The sequence below is a fragment of the Capricornis sumatraensis genome, chromosome 17 (genome assembly GCF_032405125.1).
Source record: "Capricornis sumatraensis isolate serow.1 chromosome 17, serow.2, whole genome shotgun sequence".
NCBI classification, from domain to species: Eukaryota; Metazoa; Chordata; class Mammalia; order Artiodactyla; family Bovidae; genus Capricornis; species Capricornis sumatraensis.
In genome coordinates, this window is record NC_091085.1 from 72,097,982 (window position 1) to 72,121,712 (window position 23,731).

At 55.0% G+C, this 23,731-nt stretch overlaps 2 protein-coding genes across 4 annotated transcripts in view; both read left to right on the top strand.

Moving 5' to 3' along the window:
* KIAA1671 (KIAA1671 ortholog) overlaps positions 1 to 1,034 on the top strand; it is a 127,031-nt gene extending 125,997 nt beyond the window's left edge. For all 3 annotated transcript variants that reach the window (XM_068989479.1, XM_068989481.1, XM_068989480.1), the window contains one exon: positions 216 to 1,034. The gene's annotated coding sequence lies outside the window, so the exon portion shown is untranslated. The remainder of the gene's footprint in view (positions 1 to 215) is intronic.
* A 7,758-nt stretch (positions 1,035 to 8,792) lies between these two features.
* Positions 8,793 to 13,992, top strand: CRYBB3 (crystallin beta B3). Its single transcript, XM_068990095.1, has 5 exons — positions 8,793 to 8,867; positions 10,337 to 10,455; positions 11,615 to 11,747; positions 12,481 to 12,623; positions 13,761 to 13,992. Exons 1-5 carry the CDS (start codon positions 8,793 to 8,795, stop codon positions 13,924 to 13,926), a joined length of 636 nt encoding a protein of 211 aa, XP_068846196.1. The 3' UTR covers positions 13,927 to 13,992.
* The last annotated feature ends 9,739 nt before the right edge of the window (positions 13,993 to 23,731 follow it).

Below are 23,731 nucleotides of genomic sequence, written 5' to 3' on the forward strand. Positions count from 1 at the left end.
ACCTGATCCTAAACTGCAGGCTCATTCCATCATATCTGGCCGCCTGCCGCCTTCTTCATCCCATTTCTCAAAAAAAAAAACAAAAACCAAAGTCATCTCTCTTGGCCCATGGCTAGTTGCGGTGGCGTCTTGGGGAGCACCAGGAAAGCTTTGCTGTCTCGATGCTGGGAGAAGTGGGGTCTCACTTCCCCCCTTCTGACACCTGTCCTCTCCAGACAGGGGACACCGCCATGTCTAATGAACAAGCCTTAACTGTCCGAACCTGAAGACGAGGTCCCGCTGCTGCCGTCGCTTCCTGCACACGCCTGGTCCCTCCGGTTGGCCGGTCGGTCGGTCAATCTATCGGTCCATGGAGAAGGCGTCTCAGTGCCCGTCCCTCGCAAGCCCCTCCGATGGATCAGGGAGGAAGGCTCACCCTTCACAAGCCCGTGCACGCTCTCTGCAGACAGCGCTTCAGGCTGGGGAAGAGACTGGGCAGTCCAGAAATGTCCATACTGGTGGTTTTGGTTTTGAGGGTTTTTTTTCTTAAAACATAAAAATGTGCATTTCTACGCATTTTTAGACCCCTGCAAAGCTCCAGGACCATGGATATAAAGGCTGGACCGGCTCCCCTGGGTTCTGAATCACGAAAGCGCCTCTTCCCCCCCTCACCCCAGGACCGATCTTTTTCAAAACGACATTTCCAAGGAAGATGAAAGCATTCATTTCCTGCTGTAACCAGTGGTCCAGGGCAGTGCCACCAGGCTGGGGGTGGGGGGTGGGGTGGTCTCGGCTGCTCCTTTGGCGAGTTCCTTCTTTCTCTCGAAGCAGTCAGCAGCCCTCACCTGTAAGCACCCTCGCCGTGGTTCCTTCAAGTGTGTGTGTCCCCACAGTGGGGCTGTGTGCAGGGCCGGCCCGTGGCCTCCTTCCTCACATTCTGTGTGCTTCAGAAGGCGATAAAGCAATAATCTCACCAACCTTCTCTGCAATTCAGTGCGTATGTGTGTTTTCACGCTACGGAACAGGAGGAGAGGCATGCGGGTATCGGATCATCTCAGGTTATCTTCTCCCCGCCCCCAAGCTTTGTACAGAGAGTCATTCTCACCCTTGTGCACATTTTCCTGGTTCCTTCCTGGAGAGCTCTGAGCTCCTGTGGGGTGACCTTCGCTCCCAAGGCTTCCCAAACCTGCGGCCCAAACGGCAGTGCCTTTCCCTCCCAAGCCCCTGGAGTCTTTCGGCAAAGTCATTTTCTGAGTGCGACCTGAGCTGCTGGCGTGGGAAGAACCACGCCCCGTTGGCCTCAGGGCGCCGGCGAATGCGGGGTCCTTTTTGCTTGCTCTCACCTCTCCTTCATACCCACCCTCCCCACCCAGCCCCCCAGTTCTCGCGGATCAGGTGCTTTTTCTAGGTCCCAACGCAGGAAGGGAGAGTCTTGCTGAAAGCCCTTCTCTGGAGGGGAGTCCCTCCATTCCCCCCAACCCCCAGTCCAGGGACTCCGGACAGACCTGCCGGATGCTAGGTGACCAAGTGCAGCCTTGGCGGGCCTCTTTGCTCGCCAACTCTAAGCTCGTTCCCAGGAATCTCCAAGACCTCTGGGGTCTCCAGTCACTGTCTGCTCTGTCCTCTTGGTTTTTTCTTTTCTTTTTTGGTGGAAGTTTCTCCACACCAGCCTCCTCCGCCTCTTAGGCCCGAGGCTGCAGCATACATACAGCCCAGAGATGGTCACCCCACCCGCCACGTCTGGAGTCGCCATAAACTTTGTGCCAACCTTGCCCGGGAGCCGCCCACCTGAGAGAAGGATGCTTGGGCAGTTCATAGTGCAGCCCGTGATTGCTGAGGGGCGCTGGGGCTGAGCTTGCTGAGTCTCTCTTGGAGAAATCCATTCTTCGCAGATGGTGTCAAAACACGCCTCCCTCCCCCCAGCCACCCCCTCCCTCCTTCAGTCTCTGTCGTCTCCTCAACTCTCCTTCTCTTATCTCCCTTCACTGCCTCTTCCCTCTCTTGGAGGATGGAGACCAATTCCGTTGCTCTGGGTTAAGACCAACACCTGGGCCAGAGAGGGGTTGTGTCTCAGCACAGTGGACAGTGACCCAGGTGGGGGGGGGGGCCCTCCGCCCCGAGTCCTGTTGGTTGAGTTCCGGCCACTGGACGGGCAGTGGTTGGAGCCTGTCGCCCGGCAGCTTTGTGCATCTGCGTCTGGAGGTTTGGTCCTGCTTGACCATAGTCTGTTCTCTTCATCCCTCGAGTTTGCAGTCAGTCCGTTCTCTTTGGCCATTTGGTGATTTAATCCTTTCAGGATCCACGTCAGTTGATTTTTCTTTTTTTCTTTTAAAGACCCAGTTCACCTTTTATTTCAGTTTTGATGTTGTGACTTTCCAGGTCAACAGGTCCCCTTTAAAAGCCACTCCTAGTGTGCTCTGACCTTGGCCCCTTTTCTTGGCAACTGTCTTTCCATCTTTCTCAAGGTGAGGAGGCACCTTGGTTCCATCTTAGGCAGCAGGAAGTGACCTGCTGTGTTTGGTCAGCACCCACCAGGCAAAAAGGCTCAGTTCTCAGTCAGTCGTGTTTCAGCCCAAGTTTACCCTAGAGGAAAGAAAAAAACCCTTGAAAATGAGACTGACCTGGAATCCTTGAAAACAAGACTGACCTGGAGATCGTCGACCTAACCTCCCACTCCTGGACTGGAAATAAAACTCCATTTAATTCCTTGGTGACGAGGACGAGCAAAGTCCACCCCTTGAAACTGACTGCAGCAGCCTCATCCCTCCGCCGCAGAGCAGACAGTCTCACTGGGTCAGGAGCCACCAGCTCAACACAGGCTCCCAGGACCTCTGGCTCCGGGCGCGATCCGTACAGTGACGTCTCCAGCAACCGATGCTCTGCTGGGAGCCTCTGCGGACAGCCAGCTGGGCCAGTGGGTTCTTTCACTTCTCCTCTTTCTAAGTGGGATGAGCCCTCGGGGGCCACGCAGGGGGTTGTAAGTATGCTGGTTTCTTGAATTCTGGAGCCGCCTTTGGAAACCCGTCTCCTTTTCAACAGACTGAATAATGCCTTAACCATTCGTCTGCAGTCAAGTCGCCCGCACTCATCGAGCCCTCCTCGCCTGGGCCTTTGGCGTTCTTTAAATGACAGTTTTATACAGAATGCATCCAAAATAAGATGGCTAGATAGGTGACTTTTTAAAGTACAAGCTCTCTTTCTCTCTCTCTCTCCCCACTTCCCTCTCCCCACCGGCTTTGCACATCAGCATTTTGACAGCTGCTCTTCTGAGAAGTCCGTATCACTTTCCCCTCCAGTCGATCCCCCTCTTCACACTCTTGCCTAAGGTAACAGACACCTTTGACCTGTAAAATTCCACGGCAAGGCCTCAAGAGTCAGTGTAGTGGAAAACCCCTCAGCGCCACCTGAGAAACTCCGGTGGAAGAGATGTCCCCCCACCAGTGTTTAGGATGTTGGGGGCTTTGAGCGACGCGGCCCCGACAACCTCTAGTTGCCTGGGATTCGGGGAGAGGACAGTCAGATGGGGAGGTTTTGCAAGGGACCAGCCAGGCCGCATGCTTTCAGCGCTTTCTTCCGTGCTTCCCGGGGAGAAGTGAGGCCAGCTCTGGGTATTGGAATAGACGTGGGCCCAACGACCGAGGCCCTCAGCCTCAGAGGCTGTGCAGGTGATTTGGAAAACCCTGAGGCATGGTTTCCCCGAAGGAGAGCTCAGCTGCTTCCGCCCGGTGCTGCTAACCGCCTTGTCCGTTTATGTTTCGCTTCGCGATGCCCACAGACTGCCCAGGAGCCAGGCGTGATTAAAGCCCCACAGACGTGTGGTCGGATCTTCTCCAAACTGAAACGCTGGCGTCCAGGTGACTCCTGCGTGGAAGATGGCATCCCACCCAAGGAGAGCCTCCCTCCTCCTCCTCCCCGATCCCTATGGTCCTTCCCACACCGCCCTGCCCCTTAATACAGGAAGCTGGACGACGGTGGCCTCTGTGTGAACCAGCATTGCAGGGTGAGGTCTGTGGGGGATGGGGAGGAAGGCCCTTTCCCCTGGGAATTGCCCCTCCCTCCTATTTCAGCCGTGGCGTTGCTATAGTCAGACTGTGTTTCCTCTTTTGACCTGTGTTGAAACAGAAAAGTGAAAGAAAAAGAAAAAAATAAGCCCCATGGCATTGTGATGCCATGGGGTAGGAGGGACCCACTCCACCTGGATGGGGGTCCACCCCGGGCTCCGCCCCCTTAGGGAGTGGTGGACCTGAGTCCCGTGCTGAGAGCCGCCAGGTGCCACCGTGTTGGGATTCTGGGCAAGGCGAGGGTCCGGAAACGCAGAACCACGTAGAAAGCCAGTAGGCACAAACGTGCTGGGCCTCGGCCAGTCTGTGTCTCCTTTGCACCCCCCCCCCCGCCCCCATCACCCCTCTAGAGATCTCGTTCTTTGTGTGGGTTGGCTTCTGCAGGGAGGGGAGGACCAGGAAGTCAGGTTCTTGGAAAGTCAGCCTGAGATTTCTGGCAAGGCCACCCTTCAGCCCCTCCCCATCGTCCTCTCTGAATCCCCTTGCCACCCTCACACCTGGCACCACACCATCTCATGAATCAGCCTGGCACCTGCTCACCCATCTCTGGTGGCGGCGTGCCTGTTTAAGAAAAATATATGTATAGTGCCAGTTGTGTGAAAGAATGATCTCGTTCCACACCGCCTTATAGATCCTGTAAATACGGGGCTCGTAAAAGTCATCCAGTGTGTTACGGGAAATATTTTGTACCGCACTGAGTCATATCAGTATCCTCCAAGTCCTATACTTCCCCTGTGACTATGACCCTTAGAATGCTCTGTAAGATGGGGGCAGTAAAGATACATATATACCTACACCATTGTATTTTCCTGACCTTTCTCCTGGGTCCCTTCCTCCAATACTTGAGTCATGATCGGAAAGGAACTCGAGTCCTGTGTGCAGGTAAGTTGAAGCGTCCTGCCAGCTGGTGTCCTCGCGGTTGCCTTACGAACTCACGGGCTCCAGGAGGTTTGAACGGAAGGCGGTCGACCGGCACTTTATTCAATCCCAGAAAGCACCTCTCTAATCGTGACTGAGAATTCATCCAGAAAGAAAAAAAAAACTATATTTTTACCGTCAAAACCAACGGGGCCTCCCGGACCTCTCAGAGTATCGGATGCCTACAAGTGCTTTTCTATTTTGTAACTGTAAAGAGATTTCATACGCACAGCAGAGCATTTAGGAGTCTGGTCGACTGCCCTAGAACACAATGACCTTTTGCATGTACAGAGATGTCACATTCAGACTCTGGAAACAGCAAATAAAGCTTTGACGCGAGCTGCCCTAGAGACCTCAGCGTGTCGGTGTGTGAATGAATGGACTCCCCCACGCATGCATGCCTGTCCCCAGCTGAGTCAGTCCCTCCACCGCGCTGAGGGGGGCCAGTCTGGGGGGCCTGGCTGCAGGAGAGCGCATCAGGGGTCCTGGGAACAGGGGCCGGATGGAGGCAGAGCCGGATCTCCATCTGACGTGGGCTTGAGTCCCCAGCTCTGCTTCCTCCTGGCTGTGGGGTATCTCTGGACCCCCACGCTCCTCCAGAATAGAGGTGGTGAGGGTGATATGAGCTGGCAGAAGTTAAAGGCAGTGGCCCCAGGTGGACTCAGCTTGTCTGCACGACATCTGGCAAAATGACAGGGGTTGTCTTAAATTATCATAAGGAGGGAAGGGCGTGCTCCTGGCATGTAGTGAGAGGAGGCCAGGGCTGCTGATAAACGTCCCCCGCTGCCCAGGACAGCCCTCCTGCCCCGTCACAAAGAATAATTCAGCCCCGCTTGGCAACAGCGCCAAGACCGAGAACTTTAGGTTAAAGACGTGTGGCACGCGAGATCTGGGCACCTGCGTCTTCAGGACCCTAAAGGAGCTGATGGGGGGGGGCGGTCGGGGGCAATCAAGCCTGCTGGGCCGTCCCCGCCTCTGTCACCCCCTGATGTCCCCAGCGGGTGCCAGCATCTCAGGTTAAGGGGCTGAGACCTACTCTGCTCTCCACGAGCGCCAGAAGGAAGCAGCCCCTTGGTCTGAATTGTCAGCAGTGGGCAGGATCCTCAGTGATTAAGAAAGTGAGGCTTCCCTGTTTTGCTCCCGTGGCTCGAGGAGAGAGAAGCTTCTCCACTAGCAGATGAGCCTGTGGCTGTGACCTTCGTTCACTCCCCCAAGGTCACACAGATCCACCGGGTTCCGGAGCCCCGCTGTCACCCACCTCTCTGGGGATGCTGGGGTTTATGGTGACTTGAGGGTTTTAGCCAAAAACAAGCAACAGCTAAAGAAAACCCTCAGCTTAACAATTCACTCCTTTGCCCCGTCATTTATTTTATTGCTTCAGTAACCACTGAATACAAGTTCCTCTCTTCTATCTTAGAGTAGAGCGCTCCTCTGAAATCTTTGTTAAGCTGCAGTGGCGTACATTGAAACAGTGGTTACCTGTGGACACAGCTCGCTCACAGATGCACAAAAGAAATGGAGAGAAAAAGCAGACAGACACAGACACGGTTCAAAACCATGGCGGCCTGACGCTGTGATGCTGAGTGTAATTCCCACGGAAGACACTTGGTGGCGCCAGTCGCTGCTTGGGGCTCACCCTGCCTCTATAACGGCTCGTTATAAAATAAAGGCTGAATGCAATTGTGGCTTTTCGCCTTTTTTCATAAAAGCAAAAGTCCTCTAGATTTCTTTCTGTTAGAGAAAACGGGTACTAATGTAGGTCTTTCATAAAAGCAAAGTGGCTTGAGGCAAACTTTTGAAAACAGGAAATTCTGTACCTGTCACAGGTGAAATTATACTTTGTTAGACACGCACACAAAATGCATGGATCTAAGTTTTTGGTCATAAATAAAGTGACTGTCATGATCGTCTTTATTCCTGTTGAGGCTGAGAGCTGGACCCTGGAGCAGACCAGCCCCTCCGCCTCCTGTCTGCTGTGTGACCCTGGCTAAGTGAACTGTCTCCCCCTCTGTAAAGTGGCAGTCACAGTTCCTCCCCTCCAGAGAGCTGCATGAGGACTGAACACACTGCTCATGAAGCTGGCCCAGCGCCGTGGACATAGTAGGTCTCCCGTAAATGATCACTGTCGTCCGTAGAAAAGGCATCTTTGTTGGGTCTGTTACCGTGTCTCATGGAAATGTGTGGGTGGATTTACACCCACCTTGGAGGGGATGTTCAGGGTGATCGGACTTAAATTTTAGGCCCCATGGCACAGGGGAAAATTGAGAAATTCTAGGGCCTGGCGCTTTAAGAACTGGAGCCATTCTGAGGGTGTCACCCACCCCAAAAAGAAGATGCTGGCACTGAGAAGCCAGAGCAAGGAAGTCGGGGGCACTGAGAGCTTGGTGCTGCGGGGCTCCCTGGGAGGCTGGCGCGGCCCACCTGCCCCCAGGAAGTCATCAGAGACTGCGGCTGAGGACACAGGCCCGGGGGCCTCCCCAGGCCTGCTGTTGAGGTGAAGTGGCGCGCACGGAATCGGGCAGACAGGGTGCTGCCTCAGCAAGCCGGGATGTGCTGGGCTGTCAGAAAGCGCCCATAAATAGGGCAGTCCTGGTGGCAGTGGACTGAGTCTGCAGACGGCGCCGGCCCCCTCTCTCCTCACGGCGACGGCAACAGGTGCACTCCGAGGGTGCGGGGACGGGGAGGCCGGCCCAGCCCTGGGCGGCCTCCAGGGGAGGGGACGTGCACGGCCAGCCCCCTGCACCAGCCGGGGCTCCACGTGAGGGCCGGAGCCAGCCGGTGTCCGACAGGGCGAGCCCTGGGGTGTGAGCTCAGGGCAGGGGCCCTGCAGGGACTGGGAGCCGCTGAGGAAGGGGAGTGGGTAAAGTGGGGGGCCGGCCCCTCTGCTGAGAGTCCTCCCTGACCTGGCCCCATTTCCAGGCCCCACTTTTTGACGAGGCTGGACACAGGCAGGCAGACAGCATCGCTGGGCCTGGGTCCTGAGTATAAGGGCCACGCAGCCCGCCCGCTCCCAGGAAAACCATGGGAGCCTGTGTGTGCGTGTGTGTGCCCTTGTGGGTGTGTTTATAAACAGGAGAACAGTCCTGTGCGTCTGGGTGTTTGGCATCAGGCAGACCCTTCCATGTAAGAATTCAGGTCCAGCGGTGTGTGGCACCATCCCTAGGGATGGAGGGGTGCCATCTGTCTGTCTGTCTTTCTGCATCTGGGTCTCTAAGTGGCTGCTATAAGGTGAGTGCTCTGTAAACGCGTGTGGGATGAAAACAGAAGCTGAGCGAGTGTCCCAAGGCCTGCTCTCCAGCATCTTGCTTTCTCTAGACGTCTGTCCGTCTGTTTCCCACTAGTCCGTGGTCTCCTGTTTCAATCACCCAGCCCAGGGCAAGGGAACGACTGGGTTCTCTTGGAATTTTTGCAAAGTAAGGAATCGGTGAATGGAAGCCTACTGCCTGGGGGCGGAGGTGGGAGCGATCCTAGCGGAGGAGGCTCCCCGAGGCCCGCCCCCAACCCCTGAGCAGAGTCTGGAGGCGTAGTATCCCCCCAAAGCTCCGGGGGAGGGGGAAGGGCACGGGCTTTGGAGCCCCATCCCAGCCCCGCCTCCCTGGGCCTAGGGATTTCCGCCTGTAAAATGGGTATCTGCCTCCCTCACTGTCCCAGGCCCTGTGGGCCACAGCAGATGCTCGGTGGGATGTTTGCTAAATGACAGCAGGTTGGTTGTGAGCACCGACCACATCCCAGGTCTCAGAGGCAGCTTATCTTCAACTCCAGGCACCTGGGTTTCCCCCCAGGCGCACCTGGGGACCGTTTGCTTTGATCGAAGCCACAGGGGTTCCCGCAGAGATGGCAGAGCAGCACAGCACACCGGAGCAGGCTGCGGCCGGGAAGAGCCACGGCGGCCTCGGGGCGAGCTACAAGGTACGGGGGTCAGGGAGGGGTCCCGGGGGGCCCTGGGCCCAGGGCTGCCTGTGGTCCTCGGGGCCCGCCTCCCGGCCAGGCAGCCTCTCTCCAGAAAGCAGCAGCAGCCCTTCCTGCCAGCTGGGAGCAGGAGGGCATCTCCCCTCTCTGCCCACTCTTGCCTCTTCTGTGTCCTCATCTGCACGGGGGACCTGGTCACACCCACACTGCCAGTGTCGACGGGGCTTTCAGGAGACACGGCGCTGACCCTCCTGCCTGAGTTCGGTCCAGTCCCTGGGCCTCCCTGGACCTCAGCAGCTCCACCTTTAACCTGGGGATGGCATTCATGCTTCTCAGGGAGGGTCAAATGTCGGTGCCATTATCACGGCCAGCAAACGGAGAAATCCAAGAGCTGGCATTTGTGGGCTCTTTCCGCCCTTTCTAAGCTATCCCGGTGGCTTTAATTTAAGGTGGGGTCCCAGAATGGATTGACGAAGGAAATAAGTGGGGTCTTTGACCAGACTGGGGGGCACCGGGAGGGGAAGAGCAGCGCAGAGCCTTGCCTGGCTCTGCGCCTGATTCGTGGGTGAATCAGCCTCACCCTGTGGACCCCAGCTATCCCCCCACTGGAGAAGGGGGCATCACTGCCAGCCTTCATCACTGCTTATGAGAGAAGCGCTGGCAGGCTTACTGAATCCAGTACCTCCACTTAACCTGCTGTGCAGCCCGGACCCTTTCTGAGCCCCCCTTGACCCTTGTGTAAAAGGACTGGAGCTGATGTTCCCCCAGAGACCCACTACAGAGACAGTTAGTGCTTCTAAGCGGGTGAAGGAGGCAAAACCCACCTCTGCCTTGGCAGCCCCTTCCTCGCGGGCATAGGGGCAGGTGAAGTTTAACTAGTGCAAGCTGGAGTTGTATTTGTGCTGCCCAGGACTTTCAAAATGGAGACATCTCACATTAAGGCAATGACAGGTTTCGGCTTCTCTCGAAAAGCTTAGAAGGGGGCCCACAGCCCCTCCTGACCACAGCAGCTTCGTTTCTCTAGAGTCCTCCCTCCAGTCATTTTGGACATTTCGCTTTACCAAGTTCTGCCGTTTCTGGCCAGACACCCAGCTTGCAGTCCCCTGGATTAATGGGGTTCCTGGAGGCGTTTCTTGACTTCCTACTTTTGCATTTCAGTCCCCTATAATGAAAAGGACATCTTTTTTTGAGTGTTAGTTCTAAAAGGTCTTGTAGGTCTTCATAAAACCGTTCAGGGGTCGCAAAGAGTCGGACACGACTGAGCGACTGAACTGAACTGAACTGGAGGCGTTGCCCTCTGTGGCCACCAGGGGGCAGGGCAAGCCCGCGGCGCTGCTGGCTTCAGGCCGGTTCCAGGCCGAGCTGTTGGAGCAGGGGGTGGTACCTGCCTCCAGGGCCCTCCGAGGCAGGGCACGGGCTGGGATTGGGAGCCTGGCCCCGATGCGATGCTGAGGAGGCTGCGCTTCTAGGCGATCGTGTACGAAATGGAGAACTTCCAGGGCAAGAGGTGCGAGCTCACAGCCGAGTGCCCCAATCTGACGGAAAGCCTGCTGGAGAAGGTGGGCTCCATCCAGGTGGAGTCGGGCCCGTGAGTACCCGGACCCACAGCCCTCCTCCCAACCCTGAGCCCGCTGGGAGTCGGGAGGGCCAGGAGCAAGCTCTCAGTCTGCTGTGGGGCCTTAGGCAACTCCCTCCCCATATCTGGCCTCAGTCTTCCCACCTGTAAATGGGAGCATTGAACAGTGATTCTCTTGGACTCCTTCCAGCTCCGCATCTCTGGGGTCAGTAGCAGAGCATTGTGCAGAGAGGACAGAGGAAGACATGCACCTGGCTCAGTGCCCAGCTAGTGGGGTCTAATACTGATGACTTTAATAGCAATGATAACATCTAAATTCTAATGTGCTTGATATCCTGGGATGGCTCCGTGGTAAGGACTCTGCCTGCCAATGCAGAAGACTCAGGTTTGATCCCTAGGTTGGGAAGATCCCCTGGAGAAGGAAATGGTAACTAGTATTCTTCATGGGAAATCCCATGGACAGAGGAGCCTGGCAGGCTACAGTCTATAGGGTTGCAAAGAGTCAGGCACAACTTAGTGACTAAACAACAGAAACAATACCCCTAAATCCTCACGGCTGCCCACTTGACAGATAAGGAAACTGAGGCCAAAGTGGTTGACTGTTCTGTCCACATCCACCCAGTAAGCAGGAGTCCCCCGCTGGACCCCGTATTATTCAGATGAAAAGCCCAGGCTGTGGTACTAACCACTTGGGTGAGGTGCTTCACCCTCTGGGCCTCTGTTTTCTCATCTGTCAAATGGGAATAATAAGCATATGGACTTCAGAGTTTTTGTGAAAATGGACAGAGATATAACTGTAATAATAAGAATAATAATCTAATAGAGGAATTAGAGGAGGAGGAGGGGGAGGAATAAGGAAGGAGAAAGAGGAGGAGCTGGCGATGGAATCCTTACTGTGTGCCAGGCCTGGTGCTGGAAACGTTTCTGAGCAGTCTATACGGAGGCTGCACCTAAAACCGATTTCAATGCTCTTTCCCAGGCTGGTTTTCGGGCTCCGAGTCTCAGCTCCTAGTAAGCTCTAGTAACTCCCTCAATACCAGGACTAGGGTCGGAGGAAAGGGGCAGGGTCAAAGGTCAGCAGCTCTTGGGCACCATCTCCCTCCCTAGACGTGGGTCCTCCCCACCCCCAGGGCAGCAGAGATGAGTGACCCAGCCCTCCTTCCTCCTGCAGGTGGCTGGCATTTGAGCGCAGGGCCTTCCGCGGGGAGCAGTACGTCCTGGAGAAGGGGGACTACCCTCGCTGGGATGCCTGGTCCAACAGTCACCACAGCGACAGCCTGCTGTCCCTCCGGCCCCTGCACATTGTGAGTACAGCCCCTGGAAGCCGGACACGCCGGGCTCGGCTGGCCTGGACCTGGCCCGGGTAGAGCCCTCGTTATTTCTGATCTGAGTGGTTTTGGGGGGACAAGAAGTGGGCTACTGAATGGGCACTGAGCTGCGGGTCAGGAGGCCAGGATTCATATCTTGCCTTAGCCAGCAGGTCACTGGCATGTCCCTCTGTAGCCTTATTAAAATCGGGAGCCACGTGGTCCAGTCGAACCCATAGAGCCCGGTAAATAGCTTCAGAAAGTAACTGCAAATCAGCTCAAGTCCTTCCGCTGTGTTTCTGCAACACCTGAAAGAGACCCGGTGCCTGGTGGCTCTTCCCTCCCACCTGCTGACTCAGGCCAGTGGCTAGTCCCGCCCTTCCTCCTGCTCTCAATGACTGATGCTCCTTGGAGGGGGGATGGGAGGAGAAAGGCCAGGTAGACCGACTCAGAATCTGCTTTCATAAAGCGGGGATGTTTCTACGTGAGTGAGTCTGGTTTCCTGCCTCCTTCTCTGTGCCTCGGTGTCCCTACCTGCTAAATGACGAGGTTTATCCAGACCTGAAAGCCTCCTCTCTCGGTTTCACGGCTCTCTGGCTCTGGAAGTCCTAAGGAGACCAGCTCTGGGTGTGGGCGTTACTCTGCGGTGCCTAGAGCCTTTGCTGGAGCCTCCTGGACCCTCTGTCCTGGGCATGGGAGCAGCCGGTTCATCCCGTGGTCTTGCCCCCAGGATGGCCCGGATCACAAACTGCATCTCTTTGAGAACCCGGCTTTCGGAGGCCGCAAGATGGAGATAGTGGACGATGATGTGCCCAGCCTCTGGGCTCACGGCTTCCAGGACCGTGTGGCGAGCGTCCGGGCCATCAACGGGACGTAAGGGACCCTGCCCCACCCTTGCCCTGCCCTGTCCTCCAGTTCCCATGCCTCGGGCTCCAAACGGAATCTCTGTTCATGGTTTAAAACATAGCTGGCATTTCCAGCTCCCCCCGGGTCTGAAGGCCCTTCATTCGAGTCAGGGCCCCTGTACCAGCCCTGCTCAAAGCCCCCGTGATTTGAATGTCCACCTGCTTGGATTCCTGTACCATTGGATTTCCAGGAAGCCTCGACTTAGAGACAGTTGTTTTTGTTTTTTTTTTAACCAAGTGAAATCTGAACTCCCCTAGACCTTGGAGTTCAGATATGTTTTCCCCCTTTGCACAGTCTTTGTCCTTCTCACCAGGAGACCCAGCATGTATGTAGGGGTGGCTTAAGTGGTACATAGGAGAACAGGCTCTTCTCCTCCCTCCTTCTAGGCTTAATATCTCTGTTAATGCAATCTTAGGGTCACTCTCCCTTTGTCTAGGCAACTACATCTCTCTTGCGGGCTTGTAACCTGGGGTTGGGCCTTGAGAGGTGCCACCTCTTCCTGATAATACTGTATTCAGCAACTTTTCACTGAGCGTCTGCTGTGTGTAGGGTACGGGGGCAGTAAGAACTACACAAGTCCCATAATTCATCCCTTGGTAAATTCACAGTTTAATAGGGAAACAGACCAGGAAACAGCTATTCACAATTCGTAGCGATCAGAACTGTGATGGGGGACATGCAGGGGCTCTGGGGGTCCTGATGAGGTACTTCGTTTAGCCTGGGGCAATCAGGAAGGGCTTTCTGGAGGAGGAGATGTCCAAATTGATATGTAAATGTTGCTGTGAGAGAGGGAATGAAATGAGGATGAGGCAAGGAACAGCATTCCAGGCAGAAGGAACAGCAGGTGTAAAGGCTCAGAGACATGTGGCTTCAGAGAGAGGCTGAGACGGGCTGGAGTGTGGGGTATGAAGGAGGAATGAGAGGCAAGGCTAGAGTCTCGTTTGTGAGCAGGGCTAGGAGTTTGCATTCATCCCCAGGGCACTGGGAAGCCAAGGAAGGATTCGCCCAGGTGGAGAGCAGGCTCAGGGGCTGGTTTTCAAAGACTGGGTCTGGCTGGGAGGCGAGAGCCGGGAGGCTTCTCACGATGACCTCGCCTCCCTGCAGGTGGGTTGGCTACGAGTTCCCGGGCTACCGCGGGCGCCAGTACGTGTTCGAGCGGGGCGAGTACCGCCACTGGAACGAGTGGGACGCGAACCAGCCGCAGCTGCAGTCCGTGCGCCGCATCCGCGACCAGAAGTGGCACAAGCGAGGCGTGTTCCTCAGCAGCTGAAGGGCGCCCGGGCCCCAGTGGCCCAGGCCCGCACCGGGGGGGCAGCAAAGGCAAGAAGAGGAGGCTCCAGGGCTGGGGTGAGGGCCTGCCGGGCCACCCTTCCCCCGAATCTGCTCAATAAAGCCTGGGGCCGCCCCGCACCTGCCATGCTCCTCCGTGTCACTGCATGAGGGGGCGGGCCCGGGGTGGAGCCGGGGAGGGGCGGGGCGAGGGAGGCTGCGGGGGAAGGTTCTGAGCGCCCCACGGGACGGCTGGGAGCTGTGCTCCCACTCCAAGCCCCCGGTTCTCATCACCTGAGCCCTGATATCGTGTCTGTCCGCCTGTGTCTCCATCTGGCAGTCTGTCCATCCGTCCACCCTTCTAGTCTTCCTTCCGTATTTCTCTGTTTTCTTCTGTCCATCGGTTTATCCATCCTTCCTTCTAACCCGCTCATCTTTCTTTCCGTTCCTGCGGTTCTTCCTTCCCTCCCTCCTTCCATCCGCTATTCATTCATCCATTGATCCATCCACCCCTCCCTCCATCCATCCATCCATGCAGCCACCCTTGCGGCCACCCTCTCACCCACTAACCCATCCATCCTTCTCCTTGCCCATCCACCTCTCCATCAACCCCGCTCCGTCTCTCTGTCTGTCTCTGTTTTCTTTAACGTATTCGACAAATGCCAGGCCCTGTTCAAGGCCTGAGGTCACAGCAGAGAACCGAACAAAAGTCCCGCCCTCATGGAGCTCACCTTCTATGAGAGAGCCCGAACATAAGTGAGCAAGTTTGACCATAACGTCAGGAGGTGGCCAAGGTTAAGGAGAAGAAAGCGGGATTCAAGGATGCAGGGTGATGGGGTGGTGGTCAGGGAACTCCACTCTGAGGAGGTGACATTTGAGCTCAGACCTAAGTGAGCTGGGGGAACATTCCGGGTGGAAGGAGAACAGGCTTTGCAGCCGAGGGTGGGAGACACAGCGATGTTGCTCCAACACAGCAGTGGGAGGCCAGTGGGTCTGGAATGTGTCACCTGAGAGATTGGGAGGGGTCAGAGAGGGAGTTAAGGTTGGCATGTAGGGCTCTACCGACCCTGGCAAACTCTGACTCTTCTCCAGGAGGTGGGAGCCACGGAGAGTTTGAGCGAGCCGAGTTCGAATGGTCTGCCTTTAGGTTTAACAGGACCGCTCTGGCTGGGGCCCAGAACACAGACAGTGGGGCTGAGGGGAGGCAGGGGGACGGGTCGGGAGGCTCCTGCAGAGATCGGGGTGAGCTGAGATGACGTGGTGCCCCGACCGTCTCTCTTCCATGCTCAGTGGCCACCCCCTGCCCTTCTGCAGCCTCAGATTGACGGCTGAGCCCCCACCCCACCCCTGACTCCTGACTATCACTGCTCTGAGCCTCAGTGGCTTCATCTGGCCCAAGGGGGTTGCCAAGCAGAGCCCGGTACACAAATGAGTCTCCTCTGACCTCCCTCCCCCAGTGGGAAGAGGAGGGACTGTCTGGTCGGACAGGTGCCAGCTGGCTTCCTGGGGACCAGTCCCCACCCCTCCCACTTCCAGAAGTCCCCCCGACTTTGCTCCCCTGTGGCACCCAGAGCTCCTCCCCGCTACCCCCAGCCTCCGCATGGCTGAGGCAGCTGCTGTGGGGGAGGCCCGTGGGGCCCCAGGAAGACATGAAAGACAGGGCAATTTATTCAGCTCCTTCAGCCTGCCTGTTGAAAAGAAACGCACAGCAGAGAAGTCACCTCGAATTATTTTTTTCAAAAGATATAAATACAATAAATCTTATTTGTTTATTTTTGGCTGTGCTGGGCCTCCGTTGCCGCGTGGGCTTTTCTCTAGCTGTCGACAGTGGGATCACCCTCGTGCTGTGGCGCTGGGCTCCTCATTGTGCTGGCTCCTCGCTTGCAGAGCACAGGCTCCAGGGTGTTCGGGCGTCAGTAGCAGCGGCGTGCGGGCTCAGTCGTGGGGCACGCGGGCTCAGTCGTGGGGCACACAGGCTCAGTCGTGGGGCATGCGGGCACACATCGTGGGGCACACGGTGTGGGGCACACGTCGTGGGGCACACGGGCACACAGTCGTGTGGCACGCGGGCTTAGTTGCGGCAGCATGGGGGATCTTTCTGAACCAGGGGTTGAACCCAGGTCTTCTGCGTTGGCAGGCTGATTCTTTACCACCGAGTGACCAGGGAAGCCCCCTCAAATGGACTTTTTACTTTGGTTCAATCCCCTTAAAGGCCCAAGAAGCACAGGAAGGGACAGCCAACTGCTGAGGTCACACAGCCCGGCGGGCTGCAGTGCTGGGATTTGACCCCAGGCTGCATAACCCCAAAAGGCTGCTCTTAATTCCAACCTAGACTCAAATTCCAGTCGGTGCAGGGCCAGGGCCTAAACGGAATAGCAAAACAAGAGCATCCCTCAGTGAGAAAAGGCCAAGGTTCAGAACCAGGAAATCATTTAGCTTAATTGAGAGACCTCGTAGACTAGTGGTTAGAGGCACGGTGACCCAGATGGGCCTTGGATCCACATCACTTAGTTCCTTCTGAGGCTCCATCATCTACTGTGTGCCTGTGGGCAAGTCACTTAACCTCTCTGTGCCTCCGTCACCTCGTCTGTAACGTGAAGTTAATAACACTATCTATCTAGGTTGCTTTGAGTACCTGCATAAGTTTAATTTGCAGAGAGGGATGAGAACAGTAGATAAACTATGGGCTCCAAAAATATTCACCCTCTTCCTTCGCATCTTTAAAAATGATGAGCCTAGAGATGGGCTCTGTGGTTGTACGATCCAGAGAGGAGGCTCGGTGACTCAGTGACGGGTTCATCCCAAGGACAGCAGCGCAAGCCAGAGAATAAGGCAACCAGGCTCGGTGGCCAAGCTTGGGAAATCCAAGCTGTGGCAAGACTTCATGGGGAGAACGGGACCTGGGAGCAAGTAGGACTCATGGAGACGGGACCGGACTGTAACCCCAGGACTCCCGGGAGCTGAAGCAGACTGTGCGGGCTTCCTTCTTCTGTAGGTCCACCAGGAGCGAGCCTCAACGAAGGCACTCCCCAAGCCAGGTTCTCTGGGGGGCCTCCTGCCAATTCCTGCTGCCAGTTTTTACCCTGGATGTCATTAATCTGCCCCTGGATGGTGTGTGGATCTCCATAGCCCTTAGAACTTGCAGTGGTGGTGTGTGAGGGCCACTTCCAGCTGCCAGCCTCTGCATGCCTGTGTGCCCAGGGGCAGCTGGAATTCTGGCAAATTAACACCTACAAGGAGCAGCCCTCATCCAACAGCTAACAGGAACTGGTGTGTAAATACCCCAGTGGGAACTTGACCAAGCATTCCTCCCCGTTTTGGAAAAATCACGAGGCCCACAGTGATGTTGCCTGCAGTGTGTGGATCACCAATAAATCACCACTGGGCCAATTTGCATGTCTGGCTGTATTATGTTCAAAAAGATTCTTCCTGGGCATATGAAACTGTCAAACACACATTCGGTTTACTATTACCTTCCTATCCAAACTTGTCCATTGTAAGAAGCACAAATACCTAACTCTGTTTATATCATTCTTGTATGCTGCTGCTGCTGAGTCACTTCAGTCGTGTCTGACTCTGTGCAACCCCGTAGACGGCAGCCCACCAGGCTCCCTCATCGCTGGGATTCTCCAGGCAAGAATACTGGAGTGGGTTGCCATTTCTTTCTCCAATGCATGAAAGTGAAAAGCGAAAGTGAAGTCGCTCAGTCGTGCCCGACTCTTAGCGACCCAAGGACTGCAGCCTACCAGGCTCCTCTGTCCATGGGATTTTCCAGGCAAGAGTACTGGAGTGGGGTGCCGTTGCCTTCTCTGATCATTCTTGTATAGCTGTGTCCAAATCTATTTCTATTGAAGTACATATTATTATGTTTCCTTTTATTTATTCCTTTATAGTTAGAATATCTTATTATTAATTCATTCTGAAAGTTATGTACATATGTGAGTTATAGTTTCAATTTTATTTAAAGAGATGAATGGACTGTCACAAAATAATTGTCATGAGAAGGGAGTGTTGGTGCTGAAAGAGGGGACGAGTTCTCTTGACGTAGGTGGCCTCTGAGGCTCCTTCTGGCTTTGGTTCCTTTTATATCTAAGGATCAAACTGTGTTTGGGGACACCAGGTCCTCTCCCCTTTGTAGCCACAAAAAGGTGATTTGAACTAAAAATGCAGTTGTCATATGATCCAGCAATCTCACTCCTGGGCATATATCCAGACAAAACTGTAATTCTGAGAGATACATGCACCCCAGTGTCCACAGCAGCACTATGACTAGTCAAGGCACGGAACCAACCTAAACGTCCATCGACAGATGAGCGCATAGAGAAGAGAGGTGCGTATATGCAACGGAGTGCTACTTAGCCGTAAAAAGGAATGAGATGACGCTATCTGCAGCAACATGAGTGCAACTGGAACTAACTGGAGTTCTCCAGGAAGAAGAAAGACAGACACTACATGATATCACACACACGTGGACTCTCTGAATGACACAAATGAGTCTGTTTACAAAACAGACTCACAGACGTACAAAGCAGACTTGTAGTTGCCGAGGGGGGAGGGCTTGAGGGAGGGCTGGAGTGGGAGGTTGGGGTTGGTAGATGTATGTTTTTTATCTGTAGAACGGATAAACAACAAAGCCCTGCTGTTAGTACAGAGCTGTAAACCATGGCCTGTGTTAACCATAATGGAAAAGAATATTTTTAAAAAGAAAGTATATAACATGTATAACTGAATCACTTTACTGTACAGCAGAAATTAACAAAACTTTGTAAATCAACTGTACTTCAATTTAAAAAAATCTTAAAAGAAAAAGAAGGTGATTTAAGACTTTCAGCTTCCAGAACTATGAGTCAATACATCTCTGGAAGTCTTTATGTAACATTATTTTTATTGTGATAAAATAGTCATAACATTAAATTTACCTTTTTAGCCACTTTTAAGTATTCGTTTTAGTGGCATTAAATACATTCACGTTCTCTTGCGATCATCGTTACCATCCATCTCGAGAAGTGTTTTTCATCTGGCAGAACTGAAACTCTGCACTCATGAGACCATAATTCCCCAGTCACCCCTCCCTCCAGACCCTGGCAACCATGATCCTACTTTGAGTCTTTAAATTTAACTGCACTAATAATCTCATCTGAGTGGAACCATTTGTACCTGGCTTCTGTCAGTTAGCATAATGTCTTCAAGTTTCATCCGGGTTGTAGTCTGTGTCAGAATCTCCTTCCTTTTCAAGGCTGAGTGACATTCCATTGTAAGGCTAGAGCTCATTTTGTTGATCCATTCAACCGTCAGTGAGCATTTGGGCCGTTTCCACCTTTTCGGCACTGTGATGATGCTGTCATGAACGTGGGTGCATTATACAGATACCTGCTGGCGTCTCTGGTTCACTTCTCGTGGGTGCACTCCCAGAATTGCTGGATCACATGGGAGCCCTAAGAGAAGGGCATGGCAGCCCACTCCAGTCTTCTCGCCTGGAGAATCCCGTGGACAGAGGAGCCCGGCGGGCTACAGTCCACGGGGTCGCAAAGAGTCGGACACGACTGAAGCAACTTAGCACGCACACACGCATGGAACCCTGTGCTCAGTTTTTCAGGAACTGCTGTGCTGTTTTCACAGAGGCTGCACCATTTTACATCCCCAAATTCTGCTGTTCCAAGCCGTTAGTTTTGGGCTCTTGGTTTGGTAGTCCAGGAAGCCAAAACAAGTCCCTACTATGTGTCGCACTGGGCTTTGGGGATATGATGGTGTGTGGCCAGGCCATTCAAGGTGGCGGTTTTCTTGGGACTTCTCTGACAGTCCAGTGGTTAGGACTTTGCTTTCCAACGCAGGGGGTTGCAAGTTCAATCCCTGGTTGGGGAGCTAAGATCCTATACATGCCTCTTAGTCAAAAAGCCAAAACATAAAACAGAAGCAATACTGTAACAAATTCAATAAAGACTTTAAAAATGGTCCACAACAAAAGAGTCAAAAAATCAAGATGGCTGTTCTCTTGTTCTCTGTACCACCCTCCCTTGCTCCACCAGCCCCGGCTTCAGCTGCACCCACACACGAGACCGTGCACGTGCCTACCCTCTGCACCAGCCAGGGATGGTTCTAATCCTGAGGCCAGAACAGTTCCAGGGGCTAGTTTATTAAAGGGAAACACCTGGATGATTATTAACCTGAGGGGTTGTGAGGGGCGTGCCCAAGGGGCTGGTTTCCCTGGTAACCAATGAGCCCACGTGACATCGATTCCTCCAATCAAGGGCAGCCTCTCTCCTTCCTCCCCCAGGGGTGAGGAGCGCCGCCATGTTGCGCTGGCCCCTTGCCATTCTAAGTGGGGCTGTTGCCTCCGGACCCTTTCCTCCTGCCGTGTGAGGTGGCCTCTCCCATAACTGAGGACGTCTGTCTGTCTCCAGGGTCAAGGCTGGGCAACTGCAAGGCTCACTAACGGTTGTAAGAGGCTGAGGAAACTCGTGAGTGTGTGGGCATCGGGAAGTGAGGACGGGGACGGAAAGTTGGGGGGGTGACCTGAGCTGGTGCCCACGAGGGGCCCTGAGTAGCTGGCCACCACGAGAGGCGTCTTTCTCTTCCGTGAGATTGAGTGTGTCCTGTTCACCTCAGAGCCTCTTTCCAGTTTAAAGGTGGCAGCTCCGTGCTCGGGGTTCCTCTGACTGCCGGGGGTTGGCTGGTGAATAGAGACGAAAGGCGAGGACTACCTGTCACACACTTGGGGGTTACCTGGTCGGGTAAGACAAGCCCACACCCCACACCACCGCCCCCCCCCCCCCGCCCAGTCCTGGCCGCGGAGGGGGCAGAGCAGCGATGTAGGGGGCCGGGACCATGGCCACACGCCGGCTACGAGGCGTTCCAACAGGTGGGAGACGTTACAAAATGGAACCAGAGTCTTCGAGCACCACAACCGCTGTTCGGGGTCTAGAACAGCCGTGTGTGACCTACGGGACCCCCTTGGACAGAGATTGCAACTAAGGCCCATGAAATCCAGGAATGGGCCATTAAAAGTACCATACACTGGCTTTTCCACCTGCTGTACAATCTCTGCCGCTGCCGGACTATGAAAAGACCCCTTAAGAAAGACCCCTTGAGAGGGGAACTTGCTCTCAGCACGTGGACCAGGAGGCTGACTCCAGCCTGTGAACTGTCACTGAGCATCCCAGGATCGTCGTCCAGGCGCCACGCCATGACAACCCAGAGCTATAGTCAACACGATCTGAGCTCAACTGTTGACACCAGGGGAGCATTGCCAACCAAGAACTCCCTCTTGCCTTTTGCCCTTGACACAGAATCTGCCCCCTGTTGAGCCTGAGGCTGGCAGGTAAGTCCCGCTGGTTTGTCTTTGTTGCCTCCCGAGGAATAGGATTAGAAAGGGGTTTACGGATTTCACTTTCCCTCTCCCTGGCCCCACCTAAGGCTGCGACAGTAATTAACCTGGGCGCCTACTGGAGAAAATGGGCTTCCCTGGTGGTTCAGTGGTAAAGAACCCGCCTGCCAATGCCAGAGTCGCGAGTTCGGTCCCTAGGTTAGGAAGATCCCCTGGAAAAGGAAATGGCAACCCAGCCCAGTATTCCTGCCTGGGAAATCCCACGGACAGAGGAGCCTGGGGGGCTACAGACCATGGGCTGCAAAAGAGTTGGACGCGACTGAGCAAATAAACAGCAGCACCTACTGTGGGCTGCTGTTAAACCGGTGTTCAGCGCTGGCTGTGGGGACGGCGGGTGCACAGGCCGTGCGGTCCTGCGGGCAGGACAGTCTCAGGCAGGCGAGGTTACCTCAGCGCTGCAGCTGCCTGTCACTGTATGTCGCTTCATGGCCATGATCTTCCCTGTGCTGTGCCTGTTAAACATCTTACATTTCTTCCTTGGTCTCAGTGGAGGGAACCTGTTCACAGACGGGGCGACAATGGCGGCCTCGCTGCTGGGTCCACAGCGAGATGCTGTTGTGGTTGTCTGCTGGACTTCAAAGATAAATGGATTACTGGTGATGCTCCCTGGCTGCTGGTGTCTGGATCGCATTTGTGCTGTTGACTGACCCCAGGGATATCGGGGAAGAGGGACGGGCCAGCATTGTAAGGGTCGTATAGAGGACGTAGGGGAGACGTGTGGTGAGGCCACTCAGGATGGCTGTTCTCTTGCTTCCTCTCCATCTGCTGCTTGGCCAGTCCCTGCCTTACTCACATGACCACCCAGTCCTTCAATTACAGGGCTTCACTGGTCCCTAGTAACTGGTGAGCCCACCTACGTCGCTTCCCTCTACAAAGGGCAGCCTCCTCCTTCTCCGAGTAGCTGGAGAATTCTGCCGTGTCCTGCTCCCTGTTGGACACACATGGCTCCGGGACGGGTTGTGTAAGATCGTCTGTCCAGTAAACCACTGACGTCTCTGCCGCTGTCTCTCTTTCTTTGGTCTTAAGGCCGAGTAATGACAAGGCTCACAGACCTTTGGGGTGCAGCCCGATAGGTGGTCAACCTGGCAGACCACGGCTTTGCCCTCATGACGCTTATCTGCCAATTGTAAAAACAGCAGATAAATGAGTAACGTAACGTCAGGTGGCGAGGAGTGCTACAGAGAGACAGCACAGCTGGAGGTTGGGGGGCGTGTGTACTGGGGACATGGAAGTTGGGGCGAGCGAGTCCCCTCACTCCAACCCAGTCTCCAAGCCCCACTGGTATCCCCTCTCTCCTGCCTGACCTTGGGCTCGGTCAGGGCACAGACTGTCTACAAAGAGGGTGTGCATGCCAGTTAAGGCCAAATGCCCACGGGGCAGTGACGGGGCTGGCAGAGGGGATCGAGAGCCTTCTCTAAACCAAGGGGGTCGAGGATCCTGAGGGCACCCCACTGAGGAGCAGCGGGTGCTGGGAGAGTCACGGGCCTCAGGGTGACGTTCCCTCTCCTCAGCCTGGCTTGGCCAGCCCTCTGCTCACCGGCTGCCCAGCCCAGGCCCTGCCCATTCAGGCCACCCTGGAGATGCGTTAACCTGTTTGCAGGTCTTCTTGAAATACCACGACAGTGCGTTGTGCCCGGTCCCCTTCTGCTTGGAGCTGTCCTCCTAACCTGGCTTCCCAGGCTCATTTCCCCCCGTTTCTGAGGACTTCGACTCTCCCCCAGAGCCTTTCTGGATGGTCCAGGCCCGGATAGGTCCCCTCCCTGACACTGCCCCCTCGGACAGAGCTTGGCACCAAATCCACGCCTGATAAATATTTGTTGAATGGATGGATGGATGGGTGCTGGACCCTGCCAAACTACCTTCCTGTCCTTGGTTTTTTGTTTTTTTTTTCCTACCAGGGTCACTGAGATTTGCCTCTGTCTGCCTCCCCCAGGGCTCAACTGACCACACCAGTGAACCCAGCATGCCCCTGGGCCTGGCAGCTGGATGGCTGATGCATGCAAAGCGGGCATGTTCTTGCTCGACCGCCTGACCACCCTGGCGCGGCCGAATCTGAAAGCTAATGACATTATTGTGCAGAGACACAATGTCTGTGGGCATTTGCTGACCTGGCCTTTGGTGTGGGCTTAATCCTGCATTCTCCCCGCGCTTTCCACGGGGACGCAGCGGTCACCCGTCTTGGCACGGGCACTTCTGGGGAAGGTATAAATGTCACCTCCCGCCGGCAGGCTCCACGGGCACTCTCAGGGGCTGGTGTCACTGGTAAGAATGGCTCTCTTGCTTGTCTTGCCTTTTGCTCTCATCCTGCTCTGTGATGGAAAGGGTGGGAGACCTGGGTTCAAATCCAGAGGCTACCGCTTTCTGACCAGGTGACTTTGGGGCCAAGACCTCAAGGCGCTGAGCCTCAGTTTTCTTTTCTGTT